At 47.0% G+C, this 12,340-nt stretch overlaps 1 protein-coding gene across 1 annotated transcript in view; it reads right to left on the reverse strand.

The window, feature by feature from the left end:
• The window catches only part of LGI2 (leucine rich repeat LGI family member 2), a 33,502-nt gene extending 25,799 nt beyond the window's left edge, over positions 1-7,703 (reverse strand). The window contains exons 1-4 of the mRNA XM_004009744.6: positions 7,400-7,703; positions 5,410-5,481; positions 3,780-3,851; positions 1,197-1,268 (exon numbers count right to left, since the gene is read on the reverse strand). Of these exons, the coding sequence (XP_004009793.3) occupies positions 1,197-1,268; positions 3,780-3,851; positions 5,410-5,481; positions 7,400-7,593 (410 nt within the window). The 5' untranslated portion in view covers positions 7,594-7,703. The remainder of the gene's footprint in view (positions 1-1,196; positions 1,269-3,779; positions 3,852-5,409; positions 5,482-7,399) is intronic.
• Between the last annotated feature and the right edge of the window lie 4,637 nt (positions 7,704-12,340).

The raw sequence follows: 12,340 nt of genomic DNA on the forward strand, positions 1-12,340 counted from the left end.
CCCTCATCTCCTTCCTCTACAAACTGTGACTCAGGCAAGACTTTTGATTGGTAGGACTCCAGAATCGAGTGCTCGCTGAGCCTACTGACAGATACCTTTGCCTCTATCAGGGTCTGACATAAAAGATTATCTCTCTAGATGCTTTATCAGTTAGAGTTCACACACGGGAGGTACTGCCACCCTTGCCTAATACTCTTGCTCAAAGCCCTTCAATTTCCCCCCTTTGTTTTTTTGACCATAGACAAGCTCACTATGGAAATGGGGTATGTTATCCTACTCAAACACAAAGTTTCTAGTATGCAAATATGACTGGTTCCTGGCTGTGAAATTGCTCCTACCAAGACAAAGACGATGTTCACATTTTCATAAGCTCAGCCACTACTTCTCCAGTTTTCTAAATTTGCTAAGTGTGTGTGTGCTTATTTCATTCGATACGCCAATTCAAATCAATTTGTTTAATTTTTTTCTCCAGAAAGCTATTAAAGAATCCAGAGAGCTTAGCTTAAGCAACAGATAAATCCAACATGAAAGAAAAAGCTATTTGCATTCAAATTAAAGGAACCACAAAAACGTCTCTATTCTGCTTCAACAAATGTTGATCTTCCATTCAGCATTCTTCAGTGAGTTAGGTAAGCCTCAGTTCCCCAGATCTGTACAATGGGGACTCCCAGATTAAGGAGAAAGATAAAGAAAAGCTTACTAAGCACAGAGTAGGTATGCAATACAGTACATGCTTCTTTCCTTTCCACCTCCTCCATCACTCCCATCACTCCCTGATTTCACAGGCAGTCATGTGAACCATAATGGTGATTCAGGAGGATGGAGAAGATAAGAAAGCCAAGTGTATGAGCGCTTATGATGGGATGGTGCCTGACTGACAATATAGAAACCTCTCGGGCAATCTAGAAATGAATTTCCTTCAGTGGATATTACAATATGGACAAAACAGCCAAGAAAGAGAGGCACTGGGAACTCTACTCAGCACTCTGTAATAACCTACATGGGGAAAGGATTTGAAAAAGGGATATATGTATATGTATAACTGAATCATTTGGCTGTACACCTGAAACTAACACAACATTGTAAATCAACTATACCCCAATATAAAATAAAAATGTTTAAAAAGGAGAGAAGCACCAGGAAGTGACCCTCATTCTACACATTAAAGAAATCACAACACTTTTCACAGGACTTACAGGTGAGTCAGGTCACGGAGGCCACGGAAGGCGTTTCTTGAAATTGTTTCTATTTTGTTCCCTTCAATGAACCTAAGAAGAAAATCCATATAATTAAACTGAATTTTCTGTGCTTAATACCTAAAAAAAAGATACTGGGGTGCTTTCAGAATGGAATCTAAAAGCACTTATGAATTTCAGAAATTAACGTCCAAAGGCTCGGCCAGCTACACCAGATTCCAAGTGGGGACCGGATATGTGTGCAAGAGTGCATGCACACAGATACGCTTTTTGCATTCCTTCCAGAAGCAGCGTGGAAGTCCTCAAAGTCACAGTCAGCAGCATGAGTAGAAACACTTTGAGGGAGAAAGAAGAAAGGCCTAGACAAAGGCAAAGGAAAGGAAAGGAAAGTGATGTCGTGTCCAACTCTGCGACCCCATGGGCTATAGGATCCTCTGTCTGCGGGATTTTCCAGGCAAGAGTACTGGAATGGATTGCCATTTCCTTCTCCAAGACCACGGCAAGAGATTCTCAAATTCCACAAGATTGGAACGCTTCCAGACCTCTTTCTCCCTCCAACCTTCTTACATTTCACAGCACCTAGCTATTAATATTTTTCTTTATATCATTGTCCCTTGAACACAGCCCTCTGTTTTACACCTCCATATTGAAGCCTTTGGGCTTCACAGGTGGCTGAATGGGTAAAGAACCTGACTGCCAATGGCAGGCAACACAAGAGACATGGGTTCAATCCCTGGGTTGGAAGGATCCCCTGGAGGAGGGCATGGCAACCCACTCTAGTATTCTTGCCTGGAGAATCTCATGGGCAGAGGAGCCTGGTGGGCTATAGTCCATATGGTTGCATAGAAACAGACACAACGGAAGTGACTGAGTTTTTATGCACACATTGAGGGAGAATTCAACTAAACTTCCAACAAGCTTGGGCTTCCCTTGTGGCTCAGCTGGTACAGAATCTGCCTGCAATGCAGGAGACCTGGGTTTGATCCCTGAGTTGGGAAGATCCCCTGGAGAAGGGAAAGGCTACACACTCCAATATTCTGGCCAGGAGAATTCCATGGACTGTATAGTCCATGGGGTTGCAAAGAGTCGGACATGACTGAGAGACTTTCACTCACTCACTCACTCCAACAAGCTTGAGTTCATGATGTCCTGCACAGCGTCACCTCTGAACACATGGGCAACAAAGACAGAGATACTCTCTAGATCTCTAGGTCACTGGAAATAGCAAGTATAAGGAAGTTGAGCACAGACCAAACTTCTTTCTCAGTGCTTAAATGTCTTAGAGCTTGCACATAGGATCTCACAATAAAAACTCCAGCCGTGCTTTAAAGTCTTTGTGGGAAATACCTAAAGTGAATGCACTGGGACTATTCCCTAGGGCCACAGAGAACTAAATTTCAGTTTACGGCCTCACATTTCTTCAAGTATAAGAGGGGCTCTGATGAGATAGTCCCAGGGAGAGGCTTTTTGCACTGTGATGTCATTAGTTAGTGAAACAGTTCTTGATTCGTACACTGAGAATGATCTGGTATTTTTTTTTTAATCAGGGGTCTATTCAGTAATAAACTTCAGTATAAAACGGAGAAGCAAACTTCCTTCTCAATAACTTTGACAGGAAGATGCACTACTGGAAAGAGAGAACAGATTGCTCTTCACTCAGCACCTCCATTGACTGTTTATATACTTCCGTAGAACCTAGTTAAACTTAGTGCTTCAGCCTGACCACTCTTCCCTGGTTACCTAGACTATCAGGGATTATAATAGTACCTGTATTATGTGTCCTCTGGAGAAAGAATTCTTCCAGAGACATCTTTCCTGGGGACAGAAAATCAGCAGAGAGCTTTCCTAGACATAGGATGTGCTTAGAATTCAAATATCTCAGATAAGAAGGCAGAGACAAGGTTTTAAAAATCCTTCTGAATACTAAGTGAGGAAATCCCATCTGATAGCTGGATTAATATTATTACAAAATGGCAAAAGACAAGGATGGGAGAACTTAAAGGGAAAATCAGAGGGAGGGCAGAGCTACTTGCTGGTGAGGGGATAACTACACATCTGAAAAGGGAAAAATAACCTTGATTTTAAAGGAGCAAAAATAAAATTAGACTCCAGCAGCAGCTCACTGGGGGTACTGCAAATGGGATACAGGACAGTTGAATTAAAAACATGAAGTTGTAGCCCCAAAGAGGGAGACTTTCTTACAAATATGTAACCCCCGGAATCCTTCAGCTATATTTCTGGCTGATCAGCAAATCCACGCCTAGTTTTGAGAGGTAAAAATACCCAATGCAATTTCCAATTGTGCTTACAACATGACAAATTAAATGTCAGCAGAGAGTGAATGAATATCTTTCCTTCTTTGTTCCCTTTCCCCCTCTTTTTCTCCAACCTCCTCCTGTCCCAGCATGTTCATACACAAATAAACTATAAAAGGTCAGTGCTGAAAAGAGAATGGGGTATTTTTTTTGCATTTTCTCCCCCACCCCCAAGCTCTCTAAGAGAAGCTGTTCCAGCTTGGAAAGCAATACAGCCATTCCACTGACATACCAATTACTCAGCACATAGACAAAGCACAAAACTTACAGGTATTCGAGATGAAAGAGTCCAGCAAAAGCATCATCCCGGATGACTGTGAATGAGTTAGAATTCAGCAATCTGAAAACAAGAGACAGATATCAACAGATTCCAGTGAAGAAGTGCAAAAGTTGAGTTACATGGTGAAGCCATTTCTGTTTCTTTGGTTATGTTCTGATCTGTGGGCAAACATGGGCTCTTCTCAGCCTAAAACTGGCCCATTCCATGTACAACTTGACTCATAGACACTGATGGATAATGGCAAGTAGATTCCCTTTGGCCAGATTTTCTGGTCACCCTTATTATTCCACCTTTCTTCCCTGTGGCTCTCAGTAAGTATGACCTAAGAGCTGTTATCTCATAGCTTTCCAATGTTCAGCAAAACTAAACAGCCAGTGAGTGCTTTATGATGTATACATATAAAAAGAAGTAATCTGACTCTTAGAGAAACTTGAATTCAGAGAAGTTAACTGACTTGATCAAAGTCACACAGCTGAGGCCAAACAAAATGAAACAAAACAAAAACCTTTCTAGCATACTACACATGCCCACAGGAAATAATAAAAAAAAGTTTAAGAAAACTTCAGAAGATTCTTTTTCACCACATAGCTATTTGAGTTGGCACTTAAGCCTTTGGTAAAAGTTTATACAGTCTCTACCGTCACCACTGATGACTATTCTGCATTTGTATCATAAGAATATTTTAATAGAACTATAATTTCTCAGAGATTACAGATTTTTAAATGGTAACGATAATGTTGTAAGTAGGTACATAACATTTCAAGAACAAAAATATCAACATGAAGTTGATTTGGGATGAGTCTACTATATGCCATGTCTTCATATCTTTCTGTATGCATCAAGAATGTTGATGGTTTTCATTCTGATCAAGTTTAAGAAACTAATACAAATCAAGAGTGAGCTAAGTACTCCTGACTTTGCCTGTCACTGATTTGCTTTGTCACTGATTTTGAAAACTGCATTTTGGACATTGCTTTTTATCAGTAAATATTAACTGACTAAGGCTAAAGGCACAGGACACAAGTACTTGGCAGGAGCACCAGTGATGAAGAGGAGTTATGACTGTGGGCTTTGGGCCCTGGGTCAGAGTTCTGGCTGTGATTTGGAGCAAGTTACTTAACTTCTCTGAGCCTCAGTTTTCCCATCTGTCAAATGGGAAAAGGAAAATACTGATATCATCAAATAAAAATTTGCCCATAAATGCATAGCATGCTGCCCAACAGTTTACATACTCAGTCAACTAGAAATATTCCTATGACCATAATAACATTCAGAGTTTAAAATGCAGGCTCTCTTTTAAAGGGAGGTGTTTGGGAAATGGTTCATTTGGGCAAAATTCAGGCCATAATTCAATGTAATTCATCTCCCCAGTTGTTGCTGGGTGTGGGCAATGGCGTCTACAATAAAGTCCTTGAGGAAAACACATGCCAGAGAGGGAAAGGGAGCTGAGCACTGGGGACTCAGCTTGGTGAGGACACGATAGGCCAAATCAACACTAAGAGCTGCCTTGGTTTACTGGTGGAGCACGGGTACCTTGGGAAGGACAGATAGCAGAAATGGCTCTTCCCAAGACCATGGCCCAGGACCCCCAATTCCAGAGAGGACTTCCCACACTCACAGCAACTGCAGGGACGGCAGATGGGAAAACATCCGGTCCTTGATTTCTGAGAACGTTCCATTTACCAGGCTCCTACAGGCAAGAGAGGAACAAAATGGAGACTATGTGTCTTTCAGGAAGTGCTAGGCAGGATGGGCAAGTGGCCTTGTCCAAACTCCTCTACTCAGGAGTGAGGCTTCAAGCAGGACTTCTTGGGGTAAAAAACAAGATGAGTCCAGCCATTTTCCAATGAACCGGATCAATAAGAAAACTGCGCCGAATAATGGAAACCTTTACCATCAGTCTAGCTCCTTCCATAGACATTATCTCAGCCGGTTTAAATCAATCCCCTCACTTCCTTTTCTTAACTACAGGAGGGCCTAACTGAAAATGGATAATTGCTTTACCTCTGCCCATGATTCTGTTTGTGTAGACACAGCATTAATGTGGGCCCACGAAACTCCAGGGTAGGATTAAGCATTCCCCTTGGGAGCACAGCTCTGAAAGTCACTCAGAGCACTTCTGATTAAATGCACCGTGAAAGCCTTGGGGAACAACTCAGAGACACCCGAACCTGAAAGTGCAGTGGGAGGCAATGCCATCTGTCAGACCTATCGGTCAACCAGAGCAAGGACCTTGACTATTTTAGCCACCAGGTCCCTTATCCTTTCTGGCCCCAGTAGGACCTCAATACATCATTTCAGAATTATTTCAGTTAGCATGACATTGTGTTAAGCAGCTGGTGGTATAAGGGATTTAACCAGGGGAATTCTCATTTCTGGAATTCTCCATGTCATCTGACTTAGCAATATTAGGCATCAAACGCCCCTCTGTTCCAGCCTGGCCAGACTCTCCTGACTTCTATAAATGCAAACATGAAGCCCTTCACTCCTGGGTCCAGACCCCAGTACCTTGCTTGGGATGGAGGCAGGGAAGTGGACATAAGAGAAAGTGTGAGCAACTTCCTCCTCCCCACCCCCAGGGGGAATCCGTGCCCTATGACGGAATAGATATCACTCCAGCACCTTGGCCAGGAACAAAGGAGTCATCTCAGCAGGAAACAGTTCCTAGCAGTGAAGATATAACCCAAGAGCCCCTTCCACAGCCATGATGAGAGCTGGTCATGTGGCCTGAATGACTGTGTAAGGCCAGGTTGAAAGCATTCTCAAGCAGGTGAATTAGTAAGGGGAATCCCTTTCCTATCTTCTCCTCCAGCACTGAATACGCAGCCAAGGTAATGAATGCGTGGTGGGGAAGTGGGCAAGAAGGCCTTGTAAACTCAGAGCAAGAAGTCAGGCTGACTCCCAGCACTTGCCCACTGAGCTGGATGCCCACACTCTCTAGTGCTTCACCAAGTCCCCTGTGCTTCCCTCTTCCAGGCCACATGGAACAGCATCCCCACTTCCAGAAGTGACATGCCCTTTCTCAGGTTCTGTCCAACCTGCAGTGTGAACAGTGTGAACAGAGGAGGCCACCATGGAAACCACAGCCCCAGACCTCGGGTGGGACAGTGAGGCCTCATCATTGCTCCAGTCCTGCTGGGCTGCAAATACACGCCCCCACACCACCCCCACACCTCTCCACTCCAGCACACATCCTCCTCTCAAACTTTAATGCATGCCAGTATCACCTGGGACGGCCAAATGCAGACTCCAAGGCTCCACTCCTCAGACCCTGCATCATTCGGCGCGGGCCCTGGAATCTGCCTTGGCACAAACTCCCCCAGGGGACCCAGGTGGATCTGATGCAGGTGGCCAGCGGGCCAGACTTTGAGAAAACACTGCCACAGGGACTTGTCCGGCTTCCCAGACGCCGAGTCTCGGATTCCCCTCAACCTCCCCCGGGCCCGAGGCTCCACCCACGTCCCATAGCGCTCCTCAACCCAAACGCAAAGAAAGGGGGCCGGGAAGCAGGAGAGTCAGGGTCGCGCTGTCCCGGCGCCAGAGGCAACTCCCGGGCGGCAGGGTGGGGCAGGACGGGGCTGGGGGTTGGAGGGGTCCCACTCACTCACAGGGAGCTGATGTCGCCCGGCACGATCCTGGGCACCCAGGAGGAGCCCACGCAGATGATGGACTCCTTGGTACAGCTGCAAGTGGCGGGGCAGCGCACCAGACGCCTCACCTGCGCGCTCGGCGGTGTCAGACACGCGGTGCCCAGCAGCAGCAGCAGCAACCCCGGCCCCCCGCCGCCCCTCCGCAGCGCCATGCCCGGGTCCCCGGTCCCCGTCCCGGCCACGACCCCCGCCGCCGCGCCGCGTGCTCGGACCCTGCGCCGCTGCAGACGCGGGCGCTGCTCGCTACTCCGCTGCCTCTACTGGCGAGCACAAGGGCGCCGCGGGTGTGGGAGGCCGAGCCGCAGCCGAGCAGCATGCTGGCCGCCACCCCCACTCGGCGCCCCCCCACCCGCGCCCGGGCTGCTGGGCGGCCGCCGCCGCTGCGCCCGCCGCACCCGCGCCCGCCTGACATCAGCACCCGCGCCCGCAGCCCGCTCTGGCCAATGAATAATGCGGGGCGGGCGCCCGCCCGCGGGGAGGGGGCCTCGCACCGCCCCCGCCGCGCCCTCCGGCCCCTCCCGGACCCTTCCCAGGAGCTGCGGAGAGAGGAAAAAGTTAGGTGACCTTGCGGGAGGGGCCGGCCTGGACGGAGACCCCCGCCCCGCCCCGGGGACCCGGCTGAGCGATGGGGGATCAGATGCCCGCAGTCCCTCCACCGGCTCCAAATGATTTGGGGGGAGACCCTGGGCTCCTTTTGAGCCAGACCAAAACGTGAGGAAAAAGGAAAAGTAGGGCTCGGGGCAATGGCTTGATCACTGGGAAGGGAGACTTTGTCCTGGGTCTTTGAAGAGTATAGAATTTTGAGCTGCCTTTATTAATATTTGAAGGATGTGAACGCTGTCATTTGAGTTCAGCGGGGATGGGTTTGCTTGCCTTTTGCGGTGGGGGCTGTGGGGTCGGCTCCCTGCCCTCAGCACCGGAGGCTGAGGAAGCTAGCCGCCTTTCTCTCCTGAAAGCATGTAGGCAAGAAAAGCCGATAGAGCACTGCGCGCCCTTGCTGCTCCGGGGCCTGCCTACTGCTTGCCACTGGGCTCAAAGCCTATCCAAGTTCTCCCTCCCTCAGGGCATCACTAGCCACCCCACCCACCCGAATTAAAGCTCTAGGGGCAATAGTTAATAGAGACCCACGATACATTCTAGGTTCTGGACATTTAATCTTCCAACTCGTTGAGGCATGTCCTAATTTACCCATTAGGAAACTGAGGCACAGGAAACGTCAGTAACTGACCAGTGGTCAAGGAGTAAATGGCTGGGCAGAAATGGGGGTTAGAGCCTGGATGGGGGATGTGGGTGACCAGGCCCTGCTGAGCCCCTCTTCTCACCCTACCTTTGATGTGCTGAGCCTCAATCTTACCACAAGGTAGTGTGAACTGGAGAAGTCAAAGAAGATGGTCAAAGCAGAATCAAAATGGCAAAAAGCCAGGACTACTCAGAGTGCAGAATCCAGGGCCCATCATCAGGCTACTAACCAAGGAAATCATTTCATATGTCAAGATACACCGAGAAGAAGCAGTACCAGATGCAAATGGTTATGACTGTAGGAATCAGTACCATGGCTGCTTCAGCAATCATTTTAAGCAGATATGGCCGGCCACGGGGGCAGAGAGACTGGGTGGGCAAAGGATCACACCGTATCCTCAAGGAACTTGAAGTCTCGCTGGGCAGATAGCCCTGAAGAAGTAACTCCATATGGCTACATGGGGGTCACAGATTGACCATAAGGGGTTCAGGAATCATAAGTCAGTTTGTTGCAGGTAACTTCATGGAGGGTGTTGATATTCATTGCAGGTCATCATTTAGCCAGCACCTAGCATCCATGGGAATCAGTCTACATTTATCATCACTTAATTCACATCTGCCCTGGGAAATGGGTCTCCACATTTTATAGATGGGAAAAGCTGAGCTCAGAGATGTATTTCTCTTGCTCAGAGTCACACAGTACAGAGCCAGGAGGAGCCTACTCCAGAACTGGCTGCTGTGTGTAGCCCTCACTGCCGCATTCTTGTTTTGTTTCGGCTGTTCTGCAGGGGATGCAGAACTTCCCTGACCAGGGAACAAAGCTGTGCCACCTGCGGTGGAAGCACAGAGTCTTAACCATGGAACCACCAGAGAAGTCCTCCTCACCGCTGTGTTGACATGCATTGCCCCCATACCTTACTCAGCAAGACCCGGTGCTGGCAACGTGGATGCAGACCATGGTCTGGAGAGGGTGATAGGCGCATGGCCCGACAGCCACGGATGTGTGTCCTGCACATCCTGAAAGATGTCTCCCTTGGGAGAGATGGCTACTGCTTCATAGAGGAGGAGGTGGGGATTCTCAAACACAGTACCTTTTTGCTGACCCAGGAAAATGTTCTCAGCTGTGACGTGGAGCAAGGAAGTAGGGTAGGGTAGGTAAGCTCTCTGTCCCCAGAGCTAGATAGCTGTGGGTTTGCAACCCAGCCTGACACTTACTGTGTAATTGTGGGCAAGTTATGGCCCACATTAAGGCAAACTCAGTTTCCTCATCTATAAAATGGAATAGTTGTGTGTACCTTTGGGAGCTAAATGTGATCAAGACTATAATGGACCCAATGCCACATAAGAGGTACTAAGTATTTGTTCAGAGATCTGTGTGATATTGTGGGCAGGACAATTCTCAGATAAACCCTGGGATTGAAGGGAATGGGCAGTGGGCGGGGTGTGAGAGGCTGTGCAGGGAGATGAATTTTCCTAACCTTTGTGCCTCTGCTTTACATAAGGACAAGACACATTGTTTCTCAATCAGGGGTGACACTTGGCAAAGTCTGGAGATAGCTGGGTTGTTGCAGTGGGGTGGATGCTACTGGCATCTAATAGGTAGAGCCAGGGATGCTGTTAAACATCCTGCAGTGCACAGCAAAGCATGATCCAGCCCAAATACAAGTGCTGAGTCGAAACAGCCTGGTCTAGTGTCCTGGAAAGACTTGGCATGAGGAATTCCAGAGATGCAGATTCTAGGCCTGGCTCATCACTCATAACAAAACTTGGTCACGTCACTCCCATCTCCTGCTTATATTTTCTCCTCTATAAAATGGGTATAATGAAACCTTCCTCTTTATCCTCTAAATAAATGTGACATATCATCATTATTGGGCTTCCCCAGTGGTTCAGACGCTAAAGGATCCACCTGTAATACAGGAGACCTGGGTTCAATCCCTGAGTTGGGAAGATCCTCTGGAGATGGAAATGGCTACGCACTCCAATATTCTTGCCTGGAGAATTCCATGGACAGAGAAGCCTGGTAAGCTACAGTCCATGGGGTCGCAAAGAGTCAGACACGACTGAGTGACTAACACTTTCACTTTCATCATCATTATTCCTATCCTTACCCTCTCCAAGCTAGGTCTATCTCCAGCCCATTTCCTCCAACCTGGAAAACTAGAAAGATCCTGATAGGAAGGGTGCAGAGAGAAGACTTGGGTGGCATAGCTGGCAGGCTTGGTATTTGTTTCAGCTCTGCTAGAGACACTAAGTGAGTGCTTGTAAATTATAAGGTGCAGTTTATAAGTTAAGATATAAAAATGGAAATGCAGATTATTTTGGATTGATTCCAAGATCTTCAGTGGTTAAAAAAAAAAAGGCTTAATAGACAATCAGAGAAACACAATCTGTTTCCAGGAAATAGCAAGAGTTTTTCAAAATGTAAAAATTTTTGTTCAGACATACACTTACGCTGTATCTCCACAGCAGGAGCGTGCATTTCTATGGGGGATGAAATGGCACAGGCTGAAATGGCATGTGTAGGCAGATCAAAGTGGTATTAATTCCTTCACCTCTCATTCAACCACCTGCCATTAGGTCAATATTGATTCAGAGCCTACTAGGTACTTGGTTGGATTTTGGTATGAAGTTGAAGGAAATGTCAAGAATGCCAGTTCTTGACATTTTTGGCTGGAGCCAGTGGGTTGATGGAGGGACCATTTCTTGAGATGAGAAAGCCTAGAAGAGGATAGAGTTTGGCTGGGAGAGAGGTATCAAGGGTTTTGTATTGGAGATGTTGACTCTGAAATGCCCATGAGCCATCCACATGCTAATACTGAGCTGGCAGCTAGATGACCAGTGGAGACGGTAAGGAGGAGATGGTGGGGGTGGATAGGCAATCCTCAAACCTGCCTGAAACCTTGATGCTCCTTCAGGGAGCCCTCAAAGTAATGTTAGTTGATTGAATGAATGAATGAATGAGGGAATGAATGGATGATATTTCATACAGACAGACATTAAAGAGAAAATATCTATGAAGTCTAATCAGCAGGGAATCACAGAAATCTTGCAGAAGAGTGATAATTTAAGAATACTGCAGTTTGAGGATCTATTTTTAAACCAAACATAATCTTCAAATTCTAAATCAATCTGTAAATCTTGCAAGAATCTCAAAGACCTTACCATGCTTCTCATACCCCTCCCCCACTTTCCAACTAAACCCCACTGCACCTCTGTCCCTTCTCCCCACCCTCCATCCCTCCCAGGCTCACCTCCTCACCCCCCACCTGCACCCCAACTTCCACCTTGCCACCTTACTGATGTTCTCACCAGACTTACAAGCTTTAGAAAGCCTTCACTAACATCTAACTGGCTCTGATGCTTGCTATAATAACCAAAGAAAAATTATTCATCCAAACCTCAAAGGCACTTGGTTTGAATGGCTACAAATTGGATTCTCTGGGGGAAAAAAACCAAACAGTCTTGTCTGTTCTTTTTTCAATCAAAGGGTTTGCCAATCCCTCTTTGACCACATCACCCTAATATGCCACTCTTGTGGTTGGCTGCTGGTCAAATGTTTCTGGCTTCCCATCGTTTCCTTTCTTCATTAACTCAGTGGGTGTCACAAGTCTGGAATTCATTCTGAATATGCCCCAAACTGGCCTCTTGAATTCAATG

The sequence above is a fragment of the Ovis aries genome, chromosome 6 (genome assembly GCF_016772045.2).
Source record: "Ovis aries strain OAR_USU_Benz2616 breed Rambouillet chromosome 6, ARS-UI_Ramb_v3.0, whole genome shotgun sequence".
Lineage (NCBI taxonomy): Eukaryota > Metazoa > Chordata > Mammalia > Artiodactyla > Bovidae > Ovis > Ovis aries.